The sequence below is a fragment of the Drosophila virilis genome, chromosome X (genome assembly GCF_030788295.1).
Source record: "Drosophila virilis strain 15010-1051.87 chromosome X, Dvir_AGI_RSII-ME, whole genome shotgun sequence".
Classification (NCBI taxonomy): Eukaryota; Metazoa; Arthropoda; class Insecta; order Diptera; family Drosophilidae; genus Drosophila; species Drosophila virilis.
The window spans coordinates 21,210,933-21,229,796 of record NC_091543.1 but is presented as its reverse complement, the minus strand read 5'-3'; the positions used below and the strand labels follow the sequence as shown (position 1 = coordinate 21,229,796).

The following is an 18,864-nucleotide window of genomic DNA, read 5'->3' as shown; positions in this document are numbered from 1 at the left end:
TTCAGCTTTTAGCAAAATCCAAGCTATGCAAAATGAGATTCAACTTAATGAACACGTGTTTCGGCAATTTTGGAAATTCCATCTGCGGGTATAGGTTATAAGAGCAAAGTTCCTTTGCTGGAGGTTTTAATGCTTGATGCTGAGTTCAGGGTATCTGCTAGTCGGGCAACTGCAACTAAAACAACCCTTTTTGTTTCCATTTTTTCTGCGGTGCAAAAATGAATATACATGCATTTTTAATACGCAAAAATATTGAAAAGCACGAGGCCGATAAAATATTTTTACAAATACCTAAAGCCGACATTTTGCCAACTGCATATTACGTTATGCATATTGCATTTATATCCAAAAAACAAAGTGTGCACCAAAAACGAATACACAACAACCGAGTCCACATGCAGATATGCGGCTTTGCGCGGAATTAGTTTAGTCAGAGCTGACGATATCTTAACAATAAAATGTTTTGATTGTAAATTTAAAGACTGCGCACCAAGCTAATTGAAACGAATATAAATTATGTAAACACCAAACCATATATATATTTCTTATTGAATAGAAGAAGATTAGCTACGAATTTAATACAAACGAACCCCATTTTAAACCTTGCTATGCCAATTTACAGAATCTGTTGGCATTTTTGCATTAAATGCCATAAAAGTTGATCAGAAAATGTTACGCCTATTATTGGTGTCGTGTGGTTGTCATGTCCACCCAGTTCCCATAGAAAATGGGCAAAACGATAAATGCAATGTTGCAATTGAGAAAATGCATGTTATGGGGAGACTAAACCACCTTTTACTGCAAAAAGATTAAAAATTCCTGGCCAGCATCAACAGCCGAACCGATCTCAATGTAGATCTTGCATGTCAATCCATTAATCTGACACCTGTAGATATTATTTTCCATTTTCCGGTAGTCAATAAATATAAAAATTTGACCAATCTTATTTACGATTCCGGACAAAAAGTTATTCAGCATCAAATGTTTTATAATCTAGAGCCAGCAGTTGTTTCAGAGCTTGTACTCCACAGTGCTATTCCGGTTAGATAGGTCCGGCTGAACAACAATAGTTCACTCCATAGCTGGACCCTGGCTGACAGGCAGCTATACTATGCCAATATTCTTCTGGCCCCCCAACACGACTTATGCAGAGATTGTCGCCATGGGAAAGAGGAAGATACAGTGTCACATCTAGATTATTTTACCATGGTTACTATTTCTATTCGGATCCATCAGTTCATTCAAGGCACAAGCCGCAACAAGTTTTGGGTTTGGAATCTGGGAATCGGAACCACTTCTTTACTTCCTACTTCAGTCCATTGTGGTATAACACTAGACCACTCGCCTACCTTTTTAACCTTACCTCAACTATGGGGTCAGATATGTCGTCTTCTATAAGTTAAACACTTCGTGATTAAAATTATAATAGTCTTGACATGGCCATAAAAACTCAAATGGTTTTTGTAGAAAATTAACCTCCTAAGGGGAAGCTGAATGGCTTCTGACGAAAGGGCAGACTACAATACAAATTTTGGCAAGCAATTAAACAACATGATGCTGCCGGCAATATACATATGTAATAGGTGGAGATATGTTGTATTTAATAATAATAATATTTAGCCATACCTTTACAATGCGAGCTGGTATGTAGGTATAAGTATAACAAGCCTAGTTTCCCAAACTGGCTCGGTCCAAAGTTCTTGCCTTTAGTTTTAGACAAAGATTTCGTTTATTAGACTAACTAATTTTGCGAAAAATATTGAACAAGTCTCAGGTGAATATTTGCAATGAACGTTAAAAATGAGTTAAAAACCGATTGGTTTTCTGAATACAATTGCATAAAGATATTAGCAAACGAGTTTATTGACGATCGTCTCTTAAAATCATAGCACGCGGTCCACTTGTTTGAAAAATTCTATTTCAATCAGACATTTATGCACTTTAATTAATGGAAAAATCAGCCAGTGTATACGATTCTGTAGCACTAAATTATTGACCCCAATTGGCATTTGCGACCTTCCCTCTACAGTGATCATAAGCCTCAATGAATGACTTAACTTCGCAGACGCGAAAATGTAGCTCACCCGGTTTATATTTTGCACATGTATGCACATAACACTTGTGTACTTATGAACATGTGCTCGCATATTTGTATGTATGTACATGTAACATTACCTCAAATCTGTATTTGTGCATGTATATGTGCATGTGCAGGTACTTTATTATTACTCGCCGGCTGGCTCTTATGCAAGAGCAAAAATAGCATAAATAATAAAAAAGAAAAAAACATAACAAAACGAAATAACGAAACCTGCTCTCGCGCTGGCGCCGTTTACAGCGCTTTCTTTACAGCAATCGCACTAGAGGTTAGGCGGCGCGGTGCGTCGCGGTGCAGCTGCGCAGTCGCTGTTTATGCCGCTGCTTAGCCAGCTGCTGCCAGCGCTGTGCTGCACTTTGAGTAGCCCGAAGACGATATCGTCGTATTCATCGGCACTGACTCCGCACAGTGGTTATACACAAGAAGGAGAAGAAGCAGTTCACTCGCAGGTGGGTGCATAATTATGTTTTGATATGCAACATAAGCATAAGGAAATTGGCATTTATTATTAAAACGAATTAGTGCATTTTTTAATACAAAACGAAAGACTGTTGCCCAATCCTAAAACATTTTCATCAATCGAAATAACATTTTAATTTCTTGTATTTTAACAATATAACGTAGACAATGTATGTGATACATTTAAGTCGAATCTATTCGTGAAAATGCTTGGAATTATATTAGTTCAAAATCGGATTTATTAGAAGATCTTTAAAAGCACATAAATAATATAAAATAAAAGTAAGTGATTAAAATACATATATTTTTTTATTATTTTTAACAATATAAATATGAGCGCTAAGTAAAATCGAAACAAATTGTTTTACGACTAAGAAATTTACTAAATAGTTAATATTACACTAATAACATAAGAAATTGTTCTTTTTTTAAAATATTTAAATTCTCTTCGACCATCGAACAGAATACTCTCTAAGTGCAATTGAGACACACGACACATTTTCAAGTATTTAAAGTTAAACGATTTGTTGTAAACGATGTGCACTCGTAAATCTGGTTCCACTGTACGCAGGTTCGGACGACGTTGCCGTTCGGCTTTGGATTATTTATTTTTATTATTTACATTCGTATGCATAAAGTTTAAACAATTTTGGTTGTCTTTGCCGTTTAGTTCTCTTTTGCGTGCGTTTAAATCAAGTAATCCAAAACATTTTTATGCTTGCAGCTCGGTGAGGTTTTAAATTCGTTTTCGGTTACATTTAAATTTTTGTTTTTGTTAAGTCTTGCACATTTTTTGAGTGGGCCGAGTGAAAGCGAGTGAGTTATTTCTGTTGTAATTTTGAGTTACATTATTTTTTGCTGTTTGTTTTGGTGTGTGTTAATGCAAGTGCGAATGTGTTCGACGTTAGTAGATTACAAAAAGAGCAAAGATCTCAATATGGAATGTGCACTAAAAATTATTATCGTTAATTATTGTTATTATAATCAAATACGTTATAAATGTTTAAAGAAACCCGCCAAAATTTTACTAGTTGGTGTTTCCCGGCTTTGTGCGGTCAATATTTCAATCTGAGAATACCCAAACTATATTGAGCTTCACGTCTCAAGTTATAATTTATCGTAAACAGAATCAAAAGCTGTAATCAACATTTTCCGTGTCAACTTAAAGTCGAAAAACATAATAAGCTTTCGTTAACACATGAGAGTGAAGTCGATCGGATGATAAGACAGTTTTCCGCCAATATACCACAGTTACGGGTGGAATTTTTAAAATCTCGCAATTTCGTATTTGTTATGTGTTTAATATACAGGAAATGAATATTGCTGCCGATCAGGTGAAACTTAAAACTTCGTTTATATTTGCTACGGCTTGCATTTTGCGAAAACTGTGAAGCACATCTCAAGTGAATTTTGATGCAGAAAATAAGCTTAAGATGAAACGTCCCTCACTTAATCTCTTTCCGGATCTTCCATACATTTTCGTAAGATCGATGAATATCAGCTTTATAAGAAGCGCTTAATTTTATTATTAAAATCACTTAAGCTGAAAGCTCTCAACTAGCAGTGAGGTGTCAAGAACTACCAGATATTTTTTCGTAATTCGATATAAACTATGAACTATATAAGTAAAATATAACCAGCTTGGGCTGTTGCCAAGAGCAGCAAGATTATTGCAAATGGACAAATGTATGTTTTTTTCTGGGCATAAAAAAGCAGAGTCTAAGGTGATAGCACCAGGACTTAGTTTTTACTTTATATTGAAATTTTTTTAATCTGTGCTTACTCTAGGGAACCTACATTATACATCTCCACTTTTGCCTGAATAAAGAAGGTGTCTTGGAATCATTTCTATGAGAATTAAGTAGCCGTGGAGAGGTATTTAAGTTTTCCACAATTACCTCTAAGTAAAATCTGCTCCCATCATATGTATTTATTATTGTAAAATTACAAAATAATAATAAATTAGAATAGAATCAATTGCAGTTGGAAAGCATCAATGAAATTATTATTTTGGTAAGCTTATTTTGGTATAGTTTTCGATGTTTGTTGCCTCGATTCGTTGAACCCAAATCGTTGTTGTGGCCAAGTTAAAATAAAGGCAAAACAAACATTCAAAACTCACTGACCTCGGCATATTTAACGCTGTTCAAGTCATTGTCTATTGAGTCACCAAGTCTCGTCGAATTTTGACTTTTGGCGCTATAAAAATCAAGGTTAACAGTTTTTTAATATGTTTAAAAAGTGAAAACAATATAGTGCTTTTGTGAAATGTCCGTCTCTATTAAATAATAACTATATATATAATATATATATGAGTTTTGTGCGATCAAGGAGGGTCTTTCACTGTTTTCATGATCGGAAAACTCAGTTTACTTCCTAGCGCTAGTGAGACATACGAATTTTGTAATCAACTTAAGACATTTGCATATTCACATTTGAAAAAGTATTTATTTTGTAAATGATGTGCACCCATAAATCTGGTTCCACTGTACGCAGTCCGGCTTTGGATTTTTTTTTTTTTTTATTATTTATATTTGTATGCATAAAGCTTAGATTAGTTCTCTTCTGCGCGCTCGGTGCTTGGCGAAATTTTGACCATGTTTTTGGTTACATGTAATTTTTATTTGTTTTTATTAAGCCCTGCACATTTTATTGCCTAGTACCTATTTTTGAAACAAAGGTTTAATGGTTTTGTGCAAATGCATGCAACGGGCAGGAATCTCCGACCACATAATAAATATATCTTCCAGCCACATCCGTCGGTATTAACTATAAGTTTTTAATATTTGTTTTTATATTCATTTTCAAATTATCAATAAAAAGCGATTTGGAAATTTGGAATATAAAGCTCTTGTGATACCTCCCCCAATGCCCCAAAAGTATGAGCCTTTTGATCGGGCTTACACAGATTTAAATGCCATAATTCACGAAGATCCTAAAACAACATAGAAGTTAGTCGAACTTAATTTCTAATAGGTAGACAACTGAAATCTACCCGTACCATCTTGATTTCCACTTCTATTTCAAAATATGTTTAAAGAGCATCGAATAAAGAACCAATTGTTTGATTCAAAAGTTTCCGCCAATATTAGTCTTATACTGAGAGTCATGAAGAAAATAAAATTTTCTTCGCTTAATATTTTCCATCTAAAAGTGATGAACTCAGCGGCAAAATATCAAATAAATGTTGAATACTAAACAAATTATTTGCTAATTTTTCGCCAAATTTCCACAGTTGCGAGTGAAATTATCAAAATCGCCGAGACACGTATTCATTAAGTTCTTATGTAGAGATTTGAATCGAGTAGGCCCACATTTAGCAAAAAGTGTGAGACACAACTTAAGTGATTTGTCGTAAACATCTTTGGAAATGATTTTGAACAGGCGGCTTCATTAATAAAATATTTGACTCCCATATGTTTGTAAGTATCTCCATGTCGGGCACACCCGTTTTGAGCACTCGTTATTGTTTTGTAAGCGGTTTGAGTGATAATACCGTCTTACCTAATTACCGCCAATCAATGTCTATTCACACGATATTTAATTATTATTTCAGTCTTAAAGGCCCAAAATATTTGAATAGAAGCAATTTCAATTGAAAAGCGTTAAGGAGATATTCTTACAAAGCTAAATCAACCAAATTATTTTGTTCAGTGCATTTTGGTATAGTTTTCGATGTTTGTTGCCTCGATTCGTTGAACCCAAATCGTTGTGGCCAAGTTAAAAAATATGAGCAAAACAAACATTCAAAACTCACTGACCTCGGCATATTTAACGCTGTTCAAGTCACTGTCTATTAAGTCACCAAGTCTCGTCGAATTTTGACTTTTGGCGCTATTAAAATCAAGGCTAAGTGTCTTTTTTTATTATTTATTCAAAAAGTGAAATGAGTATATTGCTTTTGTGAAATGTTTGTCTTGCTGTCTGTATAAATGCGCAACATTTTTTGAGGCGCTTTTGATGATAGAGACTTGATATACATATATATTATAAAGCGAACATCAGCATGTTGCTCAGTGTTAAGGCTTAAGCGACTAATTGGATTAAAGATTGCTGAACAGCTTCTGTAACGATCGATTTACGAATACTTGGCCTACGCCCACAGAGGGCATGACAATTTTGGAAAATCGATGTGTCTTAATAAATTTGGCGGACAGTATATATTTTTATTTAATCTATCTGTTAACGAGTATTACGAAGTCAATTGTACTCCAGGGCAACATTCGTCGGCGCTTGCGCAGCCGAGTGTAACTAACGTTGACCACCTTGAGTTCAATTGACGTGTTCGACTTCATCGCGTGTCAGTACAGCTTCTGAAGCGCTTGCGCAAAAACATCGACACAGAAAAATATCTAAGTGGAATAAAGTCAATAAACACTTTCTGGCTAGCGTCAATAATGTGGCACTCCATACAGAATGCAACATGTAGTAGAACTTTGCATATAAGACAAAGAGTATGTTATCTTAACTAAAACAAAGCTTGTTAAATGTGTTGCAACAGCCTTTGAGAATACCTTTGAAAAAGAGGACAGGTTGAAAATAAAGTTGAAATTCATAAAAACAAAACGAAATACAACTGACCTGTATTAATGTGAAGTTTTTTCTTTATAATTTAGTTCAAAAGTTACTTTAACTTTAATAATCGATTTAATATTGTTGAATGATTGATTATTATTATGATTAAGTATTATGTGATGATTTAAGGTAAAACTAATGCAGTTTACTATCAATGATGGAGGACGGGTTTTTTTGGCAACTTACAATTGAGCAAAGAGGGAGCGATCAGAAGCAACGGACACTGCGTGTTGTTCTTCTAGGGTTCCCACATTAATATAAGTAGATAAATCAAAACTAGTAAAAGTGCGATTGTCGAAAGTTGCTGACTAGGGGATAATCTAAAGCTTCTGTTTCCAAAGGCGTATTGTAGCATAAGTGAAAATAAATAAACTTGTTCCATTTAATAAAGCGTAGCCATAGGGACTACATGCTACACCTGTCGAACTTGAAATCACCTTCAACCGCCCGAACTACCTGCCGTCATCTCATACTTCACAGCCAAGCCAAGAATAATACAAATAAAAAACACCTGATCTATGTAGTCCAATTTAATGACTGTGTCACTTAAGATCTAAGCGATTTACTCAAAAACCAGGATATCGATATCAGCTTTTACGTTCAAAATTGAAAATGGGCTTAAAAAGTTATTTATCTTATATATTTTTATATATTTTGTATATTCCTGATAAGCATCAATAGTCGAGTCGATATCACCATGTCCCTTCGTATGTATGAGTGCGACGATCTCAGAAGCTTTGAGAGCTGGAGAATCGACATAAAGGTATTTCAGCATTTTAGTTGAATGGTTTTCATACAAGCTTTAATTGTCCAACTTTCAGTATGATTTTTTTCGAAACTTCGTCCTAGCCGTAAAATGAAGCATCTGTACAAATTTAGCTTTGTAGCTCTTACCGTTTATGTATGAACTTTTGACCAATTAGTCAAGCAGAAAGTCAGTTAAAACAGACTCTTTCATATAGATATGTATATAGTTAGCATGTGGACATAACTTTTAATTCGACCATTTGCCATGTTACTATAAACACACAAGCTGACACACATACCCGCTTCCTTACGTATATACACGCATGCACATATTTTATTCATTGAGTTTCCTTGTCCTTGGCTGGTTACAAGGTTTCTCTTAAGCTGCATGGTTTCTCAGAATACTCGAAGAGTTGCTACATAACTGGTTGGATGACGTGCCGGACACGGCCGCACAAAATTCCCTCTGGTTCGAGCCTTTTCCACGGAACGTAAACGGAATGTGATTTATTAGCGCACCACGCGGCTCACGTAACCGAACCGTTGCTTTTGCCAGGGTCCACATCCCGAGTACCATGATATAATGTTAATATAACAATTACATTTAAGGCAATGCTGGCCAGCTGTGTGTCGATATCTGCGCAACCAATTGCATTGCGAGTGCAAATTTAATTAGAGCAGCAAACAATTTGCGAATTGCAGTGGGCAAAAAAGGGTACACACACCAATCGCAGCTAGCTGTTTTTGTAATTGTTTACTTTTCATACCCTAGAATATGGTATTATATATTTTCCTCAAAATTGTAACACACTGAAGGCATATTTTACCCCCTGATGTATACATATAAACTATCAAGACCGAGTGACTAAAATGAGTTTCTGTATAAAAATATTTATGTTTTTCCAGATGTTAACACGAACAAGTTACAGTCTTAACATGATCGATCTACTATATCATTTTCCTCCTCGAGGAGAGATGGGAGAGAACATTTAGTTTTGACTCAGAGCAACCTAAAGCATAAAATATTTGACACATCTGTAAGCTTGCAAGGGTAGTTAATCGTCGACCCTCCGGAAAAGGACAGTTTTTCGGTGCTACTTACTGTTTGATAGCGCTGTCTGCCGGCCATTAGAGTCACAAACATAAGTCAAACACAGAGGCAAAGGCAAGTGTAGCTACGTTAACGTCGACGCTACTCATCGAGAAAAGCAATTTTCCGGTTGGGCTTACAAAAACTGAGCGCCATGCCTTGAAAACAAATAACATATCACAGAGACTGGTCACCTTTATTAGTTGCGTCAAGCAAACACTGACAGAATATGGAAAGCACGCTCACAGACACTATGCCACAAACATATGGGTAGGTAGGGTATTCGTGGTAGGGTTGTAGTCGCTGATGGAACTCCTGTAAGCTGAGGTGTGGTTTGTTTTCTTAATGCATTGTGAACTTTTTGGGGCGATTGCAGAATTATTTAATTATATCTGTATTTAAATATATTGTATATGACAATGGCCGGTTATCTTATGTATATAGTTAGTTAATATTGTAATATTGTTTAGTTTTCTTTGGTTCCCTGTGTCAAAACTGTTTCCAGCCCTGGCGCTAGTTTTTGTTAGCATACACAGGCGCACAATCAACAGTATGGACGACAGTTATGAATGGCAATCCATTCGCTTAATGGAATTTCGTGTTGTTTCACTTTTTCGTGCCGGCGCGCCAGTCCTTACTAAAACACTTTTACATATATATGAAACGGGACACATACACACATTCGCAGGTGTGATAAAGGGAAAAGAATAAAGTTGCTCGGTTCGCCAGCTCTCTGTCAGCCATTTTAGGCCACTTTGTGGCCATCGTCGTAAAGAATTATTTGCATTTATTATGCATTCGCCATGGAGCGACTAAAAGTAGGGCCAGAAGTAGTTTAGTTGTATGCTGGTTTTCGTCCCTTTTAATTTTATCAAAAATACATTTTATTGCTTCAAAGTTGGAGGCAGTGCCAGATTTGTGAACAAACATTACCTAGAAGTACATTTGAATTTATTTGTTTCCAATTTAATTCTAGCAAGTAGTTTAGGCAAGGTTGTAATTAAGGCACAACTCGTGCCTGGCACGCTAAGCTAAAAACTTGGGAGCGCCATTTGTAAGCCAATAAAACCACATATGACAGTGAGAAAATTAATTGGTCTGGGTTAAGCTTATTTTGGCATGTACCAAATGTTCAGAATTTGATTGTTTTTCACACGAACTAAAGAGAAAATCAATATTAAGCTAAATGCTAGCTGTTTGATCAGCAAGTTAATCACATTTATTTTTAAAACCCTGTAAATATAGTTATGTTTGAGACAGTGATAAGTAAGATACCCTGCAGTCTTATGAAAGGTATTACTCGGTCTTGCTCGGCTCAAATTGTTAACATTATGGAACAGCATGTTTTCTTTTTGATAGATTTGGGGTCGCTTATAATAAAATAGATTTCGAAAAACTTTTATAATATTCAGCCAGTTTAAAAAATTCTTACCCCAATGAAAAAAAATTAAAAAGAAAATCTTTTACGCATTAAAAATTCAATGGCAAGTAAGTAGAAATGGGGGAACGATACCTCGGGCGCCCAATCAGGGACAAGATGATTTCCCTCGGCCAGAGCCTCCTGACTTCCTTCAGGAATTGTAGCTGGTATGCTCCTAGCGGTTACTGACATAGTAAATTTTCCAGCGTTTCTATTTCTTGATCAGCCCTGCAGCTGCTGCATAAGTGTTGTGAGGGACAGCTAATTTTTCAGCGTGAATGCCTATCGGCCAATGTCCCGTGGTAACTGGGGTTATTCGGCTGACATCCCATTCCATATTTTTAGTTTTTGCCGTACACTGTAATATGCTGTTGCGATATGTTTGCGCCAGGTGAGCTTGCGAGGCTTGCAAGGTTGAGTCCAAGGTAGCCATAACTGTCTTTATGCTCGAGAAATTTGCCTTGGAGGAACACTCCTGGCGACGTGTCTCTGAGAATCGCGAATGTGAAGCATACCGTCTCTTGTCTGCAAATTAAACATATTTGCCAGCTGCCACTGTAGGAGGAATAAATCTTAAATGCCCATAATCCCGGCAGCGGTGCTCCTTGACTGCATAAAAGGTTTATTTTAAGCCCTTCCTTGTTGTTGGAGGCCGGCTTGAGGTCTGTTTGATGACAATGCGAAAAGGTTTATCTTCTTGACGTGGTAGTTTTGATATTTAGTCTGTCCCATTTACTTGCTTGAATTAAAACAATTGAGTGCGTAATTATGTGAAACATTTGTTGATGTTATCGCAAGTCTATTCTCAAAAATAGCTTAACCCTTTGGAAATGAGTAAAGGGTAATTAGATAATATGTGGATGTAGTTTGGGATATATACCCTACGAGAATATACTTAACATAGCTACCAAATGGAAGTCAAAATATTTGCAGGTCGATTTTCTATTAAGGTAACTTAAGCTCTAAGCTTTGATACCTTAAACAAGTCATTCTCCCATACGGGCAGACATTTCACAATCCCAATACACTTTATTTCAGTTTGTAGAGCCTGTATGCATTATACCTATTTGATCTGCTTAAGCAGGGACATTACTTTAGGCAATCGGTCTAATGCAATATTGATCGAAGTGGATATCTGAATGTATTTCTGTAAGAAAATGCATCCAAATAAATATACTTACACATATTTATGCATGAGCTTACTCAAACTGAAATACTGAAATACGGAATATAATCGCTGCTGGCGTAGCAACATATCGTCAACATTAAACTCATTCTTAATTCTTGTTTAATTGGTACTTAGCATGCAAATGTAAAATGAAGCGAGAATCCAAGGCAACTGTCCTGACGTGCGCTATCTTGCTCTAACCAGGCTCCCGTCCTCCAGTGCCACACTTCGCTTGGCATATGAATTTATCTGCGTGTGTCTGTGTGTGTGTGTGTAGGTGTTAAAACCATTAGCTACATGAACTGACGGCAATTCAGAACTATTGTTGCAAGTACAAATAAAGCTATGGATAGCACACATTGTGAATGCGATGGATGTGAATATCCTTGGACATTTCCAGCTCAGCTCGAGGACAAGCGGGCCGGGAATAGGGTAGCTTGAAAGTGCTCGATGTCTTGGCCACAATCAAATTAAATTAAATTTAATTGAAATGCAATGCAAAAATTTTTTAGCAGCGTTCGAGAATTGATTCATTTTTGACTATTGCCCCGTTACCGGGGGATGGAATAAATATAGCACAAGTCCCCCGCACGGAAGTCCCGTCTACGAACGTCGGTTGTCTGACCAGCAGCAGCTATTCATTGATATAATTACAAAGTTTTGTTGGCCAGTTGATGAGCCAGTTGGAAAACAAAATCAAGAATGCGATTGCCTTGGTCGCTTTTCCGTTTGCCGTTTGGGTAAAAAGTTTTAATTTCAAAATGAAGTTTGTTTCAATGCTCGGTTCAGGCTGTTACGGGGGATGGCAATAAAATAATCAAAGCGTGCACAAAAATGCAACGAGAATTGCCGAAAAACTGGTAACAAAAGTAAGCGAAAGGCAGAACGCGGCAAAAGCAAACCAAAAAAGCTGTGCTGCATACAGCGCAGCTTGGATGCCTTTTCTTGAGATTTGACAAATATTGTGAGGTTACGCCAATAAAGAAAATCAAATGTAAAATCAAACCAATTAATTTAAAATATTCGTAAATACATATATATTAATTTATTTATGATACTATACAAGGCTGCACGCCGCGTTTGAATCGAACCGGTTCGTCATCAGAATATTTTCTTTTTATAACTTACTCAAGTTCAAACAAGCCGATTAACAAAACCTAACCAAATTTGTATTGAAGAAACAGAACTTAAGAGAGATAAATACCAACTTAGCTGCAAATCGAAAAATAAATGAATTATATTATTACAATTTTGATAAAAGATTACGAACGATAATTTTGGATGCGGAAAACAAAAAACAATTAATATATAAATGTTATATATATATATATATATATATTTGTTTTAAAAATGATATATGGCATGGCCAACACTCCCTTTAATATACCTAACTCTTCGGAAGACATTAGAGGCTCCAGTGGAAATTTACCTGCAAACTGTGAGAAGGACAGATGGACAAGCAAATAGCTATTCGAAAAATAGCAAAAGTTGTAGAGCGTGGCAGCGGAGCAACAGAGGAAAGGATTCCAATGCCAATGAAGTTCTTCAGGGCGTAATGAGACGCTCGTCGCTGCCCAGCCTGCATCAGGAGCAGCGAGAGTAAGAAAGGAAAGTAGAGACAGATACAGAGGTGGCTGTTATGCGCCATTAGGGTATAATTAAAATACTCAAGTTGCACAGCGGTTACACTTGCCGAAGCAAACTAACCAAATGACGAAGACGCTGATAATGACAACAGACCACGAAGAAACAAAGTTGCCAATGCAGATGGGGACAGGTGTGGTAGTGCAAACGAGAATGGATGTGAGATGATAGCTTGGCTTAGGGTTTGGCTTGGTTGTCAATAATCGTGATTGTTCGGGCGATCCGCAACAATTAAGTCTTAGACATAACTAAGCTAATTGATTTTTTTGTTTTTCAAACAAGATCTTTTGATAACGACTATATTTAAGATTTTAATTTAATATATTATTTAATTGTTTTGTTTGTAGTTTGCAAACAAAACAGAACGAGAGAGAAATTTGTTTATACAGACAGCCCTTCGCTGCAATAAGAAATCGATACTCATATATGTACTTTTCAGATTTGCTATGTGCTATATTCATTTAATGGTAGAGTTTTCTGAGGGTTTCTTCTATGTTCATTTCATTTCGTTTGGTTTCGTTGTGCTCTGCCCAAAAGGAAAAGTTTGCACTTGAAGTAGTTTTTTCGTTTGCCTTGTTTGTTTTTGGTTTTATGTGTATTACTTTCGATGCCTCGTTGTCGTTGTTGTTGGGGCTGATGCAGCAGCACTCGTCTAGCAAACTGTTAAGCACTTAAGTAGCATTAAAGCAATCACGATAGTCTAAAGGATTGCCAGTAACGGAAACAGCAACGGGAACGCCAACAGCAACAGGAACAGCAGTTCTATTCTATTTTTTTTTCTTGGTTTCTCCTCCTTCTTTTGGTCATAGCCGTATTGGAAAACATAGGAAAACGCATGAGTGAGTGTGTCCATGGTTTCATATGCTCTGCAGCTAGTCTAAGATCACTCGACTTCTGTCTCTTTCTGGTCATGGTTACGTGTATGCATATACATATGTGCATTTATGTATTTATGCTTAGCGTTTCCTTAGGAAGATTTCGAATGAAATTCTGCATTGCGAATGCATCCTACAGCTACTCACAAATGTACTTATATGGCCATATGTAAGTGAAAATGAAACCATCGTCAATATAAGCTGAGAAAACATACATATTTACTACGAAAAATTAAAGCATATTTGACACCTTTACTTCAAGGCTATAAGGTGACCTAAGCACAGTTGATAATAATTATTACAAATCTACTTGCAACAATACCATTTCTATTCCTGTGCACGTGGCGTATACGCAACTTGTGAAATTGGCAAATAGCAGCTGCCAGCCCGTCATCGTAGCTGTTGGAATCTGGTTCGCACTCTTACCATTTACGTTCCCCGAATCCAGCACAAAATCACATATATGGGAACTTACTGCGCAGTGCGTACCTTACGCCAATCACCATGGGAATTGCAGTATTGAATATGCACATAAATATATTTATTTATTCGAAAATTATTAACGTACATAAATATAAATCACGAAGAGCAACAATAATAAATATTTTCTATAGCCTGACCCCATTTAAATAGGGTATAATTGTTTTATAATATATTTTATTACAAGCAGAAAAAAAACTCTCCGATCCCATTAAGATATATATAGTCGGGCATATCCGATAAGAGCCGACTTGCCTGTTTTTGGAGTAACATTTAATGGTGAATATTTGAATCATTGTGGCTGGAATCTTGGGCTTATTGTAAACTGAGTGGTCTGCAATTAGCAACTTGTTGTCGAACCTTTGATTATGATATTCTTGTGAGTGATAATCTAAGCTCAAATGGCTAAATAGTGACAAGTCGTAGGAGATTTTTGGTGTTGTTAATTTCTCATTGTGTGTGTTTGCTTGGAATTAATTGCTTTGATGTGTTGTGTGTTAGACCACTAAACATACAACATGTTGTATGGAATTAGAGGTTAGACCAAGTTGTGTTTTTGTAGTCATGTATTTTGAGCTCAATGTGTTTAAGGAAGTCTGAGTACTTGTAGTTTGTTTCTGTACTGAGGGCGAATTTATCTGCTTCATTGGCTGTTTGGTCCGCTTATTTGATAATCCACATCAGTCAGATTCTTGTGTTTCGGTATCATACAACATTTCTTCTGGACGTTGGGTAATAGTTGTTATTTTAGAGGTTGGCTATTGGCGGTTAGGCAGTCTGTGCAAATATTCGTATACACAGACACATTCCTACATATAATTGGCGTGGTTTTGTGTGAGTTATGGTTAACTGAGAATGTAATGTTGTGTGGAACATTTTTGCTGTTTGCATCAAACCTAATTTAAACCTAATATTGCTCATAATAATAGTAATGATATTGATAATTAGCCTTATGTCCGCCGATTCCATAAACTCATGTGCTTACATTACGTATTTATTATTCTTATTATATTAGCTATAACATTTATGAAGAATGTATTCTTTTGTTTCCCATGTAATGCAGAAAATAATGAAAAATATAAAATCTAATCATTTACTGACGCTGCTGTTATTGGGCAGTTGGATATTAATGCTGGGACTTGCTACCGCTTCAGGTCATGGTGATCCGTTGGGAGATGTAGACAATGTACCGCACATGCGCAGCAAACGGGGCATCGTTTGGGATTTCTTGCAGAAAATGGTCATAACAAAGAATCTTATTGTGGATGTAAGTATGATAAAGCTAAAATCGTATTCTACGACAATGTTGATTTCATTTTATTGTCTTGCAGCAATACACAGATACTCGGAATACTCTTAATGATATCTATAATACTGTGAATGAGCAATTTAAAGACCCGGCACCAGCGAAACCTACAAGTCAGCCAAGGCCCACAACTGAAAAGCTGGTAAGACAATTCCTTCTGTAAATGCATCTACCTATCCATCAGACTTAAAGTGGCTATAAAATATACTACAATATTTTCCTACACCGATCCCCACGACAATCTAAACAATTAATATTGTCTTTGCTGTAACTATTCTATGAGCACAATCCCAGGGATGTTCCCTATGAGCACTCTATGAAATATTGCCACTCAACCGTTTTCAAACTAACAAGCATTTGGTTACACTCACTTATACATCAAGTATATTCGAATCTGAGTTGGGTTGCACCCTTAGCATTGGTAGCATTGGTACTGTCTGCATTTCCTATTATTAGATAATTAATTATCGAAATCTCTCTTGTTTTATTGTTGTGCAGAATTCCAGTGATGAAGACAGTAGCAGTGATCAGTCCACAACAACTACAGAGGGCTACAGTATTTCTCGCTATGAGTTGGGCCGTATTCTGGGCCGAAACTTCCGCGGTATACAACGTTTGGCCCAGACCGAGTTCAAAGAGGCCATCAATGTAATTAATCTTAATATATTGCTTAAAAGTTCCACTTTTGATCACTCTATACCCTTCCGTTGATACAGGCAACTCACTACAATCTAAGAGAATACAAACTGGAAGCGGACAAGCAGTTTGCGAACAGCTTGGGCGTTGAGAAAAAAAATAAGTTGAAAAGTCTGAAGGGCTTAGCTTAGCCAAAAGTACTAACTGGTCTGACGTTCTATAGATCGCGCTGAGTGCATAATTGTATTCGTCGCAATGTCTGACGGTCCTAGCTATTTAAATGAATTACCTATGTACAGATTTAACGGTTGTTATTTTTACTTTTAATTATTGATGGTTTATATACATATAAATACAATGAATTTTGACTTAAGACATGACAACAACAATATTCAAGCGTGAAACCTAAAACAGAACCTTTTTTTTGTTCAGTTTTATAATAGCTGGATTACTCAAAGAATGATATGATATGATATGTAAAATGTTCTGTAAGTTGAATCATAGCTATTTAGAGTTTTTGTTTTTAGAGATATATATTTATTATATAGTATCAAACAAAATACTTTGAGTTTGGGAGTTTTTAGCTTCTGTCCCAATGTTCTGAGCCCAATGGCCTGTTGTAAATAGAATATTAAATTTTCCCTTTTCGGGCCGAATTGACAATAAGTTTGCAGTCTATGTATTAAGAACATAGATATGTAGTAGAATTACACATGTTGTTGAAAAACCAATGGATTGCTAAATTCTAACACTAAACAAACAACATTAGGACTGGACATCCAGTGTCAAATGCTGGGGCCACGCATTTCATATGCGGCTGGTCCAAAGTCGCCTTCGTTTTTGTTCGGGTTCGAATCACGCCCGCATGCTCAGACAGCAAGAGAGTAAGAAATTCATATGACTTGAATGTGTGTATGTATCCGTATAAGCAACAATGCATACAAATTTTGGTTGTTCCACCACACAAAGCATATGTCTCTTTTACTCTCTTGTTTTCTGAGCAAGAGAGCGATTCTCGGACCCGAACAAAAACGAAGTCGAAAGAGGACGAGAACTAAACAATTTGAATGGTTATATACATCTGTTATAGCTGCCCATCTATATATTGCATGGCTAGTGATGATGTACATCAAGTGCATGTTAAAATAGAATTCGAAAAATGTCCATGCGTTATTTCAGAAAATTGTAAGAAAAACTTATTGCTTACCATTCGATGGGCCTCAAATTCAATATTGCATAAAAAGGTTATAATGTTTTTGTGAAAATGTATGTAAGAGGCAGAAGGAAGCTTCTCTAACCCCTAGAAGATTGTGTGTTCTACAAGATTTATGTCAACAGTTGTCGGCAGTCAAAATCTTGCTCAAGCTCGAACAGCATTCGCTTGGGTGCCAAGACTTGTGCCAGCTGCAGATGCTTGTGGCTGCGGGCTGAATTGAAACTTTGCAGACCTTACAACGACTGCACTGTGGGCGCGATGGCCATTATTTTGTTATAAAGCAAAAATATTCTTAAAATATATATTCATTTTAGTGCTGGTTTTGGGGACCTTTCCATATTTTAAATATTTATTTGGCTGGCTCGAGGTTATTATGACTAAATATTCTGAAAGCACATTGTTCCAGTACAATTAATTCGAATTAAAAAAAAAAACATGAGCATATCTCGTGGACTAAAAACTAACTTTCTGCCAACTTGTGCCAACAATTTAATTTTTGTGATTAAACTTAAATCCATAATTTTCAGGGTTTTTTGAAAGCAGAAAAGAAAATGAATCGCACACTTCAATCTGTACGAATTTGTAGATAAATATATATATATATATAAATCTGATATATTATTGCCGTTAATTAGCTTTTATTTAACATCTCGATCATTAAAGTCGATTTACGAAAGTTATGGAGCATATCAAAATTGACTTGGCTCAATACCATAAATATGTTAATCAAGAATATATATACTTTATTAGGTCGGATAGGCTTCCATCTGCACGATATATAAATTTGGACAAGGCCGAGCTAAGTCTACAAGACGATTTTTTACATTAACATTTCTTTTAATAATATTCAATCATTTTTAAACTTCAAATATATGCATATTGCAGGCATCTCATGTTAATGCATTTTTTCATGTTAATGCTTCCGTGTATACAGCAGGACTTGAAGAGATAAAATACATTGTTTTATCCCAGTCACATTAATAAAATTTTATAAGGAGACAGACGTAGTCAGATCGATTTGAACATTTAAATATTTTCTTTAAATGCCATTACTGGAAAACGTAAATATTAATATATCAATATTAGATTTTAGTTCAAAAAAGTGGTAATTGTGACCACAGTGGACTGCAGACAGCGAATAAAGTCGGTG

General features: G+C 36.1%; 1 protein-coding gene across 4 annotated transcripts; it reads left to right on the top strand.

Moving 5' to 3' along the window:
* Positions 1-2,397: 2,397 nt before the first annotated feature.
* On the top strand, positions 2,398-16,873 carry LOC6631618 (uncharacterized). Of its 4 annotated transcripts, none has more exons than XM_070210274.1 (5): positions 2,398-2,547; positions 15,620-15,823; positions 15,888-16,004; positions 16,361-16,510; positions 16,579-16,873. In XM_070210274.1, the coding sequence occupies exons 1-5, from the start codon at positions 2,413-2,415 to the stop codon at positions 16,687-16,689; spliced, it is 717 nt and encodes a 238-aa protein (XP_070066375.1). In that variant the 5' UTR covers positions 2,398-2,412; the 3' UTR covers positions 16,690-16,873. The 4 variants fall into 4 exon arrangements, with proteins under 4 accessions (XP_070066375.1, XP_070066378.1, XP_032295954.1 ...); XM_070210277.1 differs by lacking the exon at positions 2,398-2,547 and adding an exon at positions 3,199-3,285; XM_032440063.2 differs by lacking the exon at positions 2,398-2,547 and adding an exon at positions 3,218-3,373.
* The last annotated feature ends 1,991 nt before the right edge of the window (positions 16,874-18,864 follow it).

Excerpts from the sequence above, each read along its gene's own strand:
- LOC6631618 (XM_070210274.1), top strand. The coding sequence starts at position 2,413 with ATGCCGCTGCTTAGCCAGCTGCTGCCAGCGCTGTGCTGCACTTTGAGT. Across the intron at positions 15,824-15,887 it reads CAAAGAATCTTATTGTGGAT|CAATACACAGATACTCGGAA; the intron begins GTAAGTATGATA and ends ATTGTCTTGCAG. Across the intron at positions 16,511-16,578 it reads AGTTCAAAGAGGCCATCAAT|GCAACTCACTACAATCTAAG; the intron begins GTAATTAATCTT and ends CCGTTGATACAG.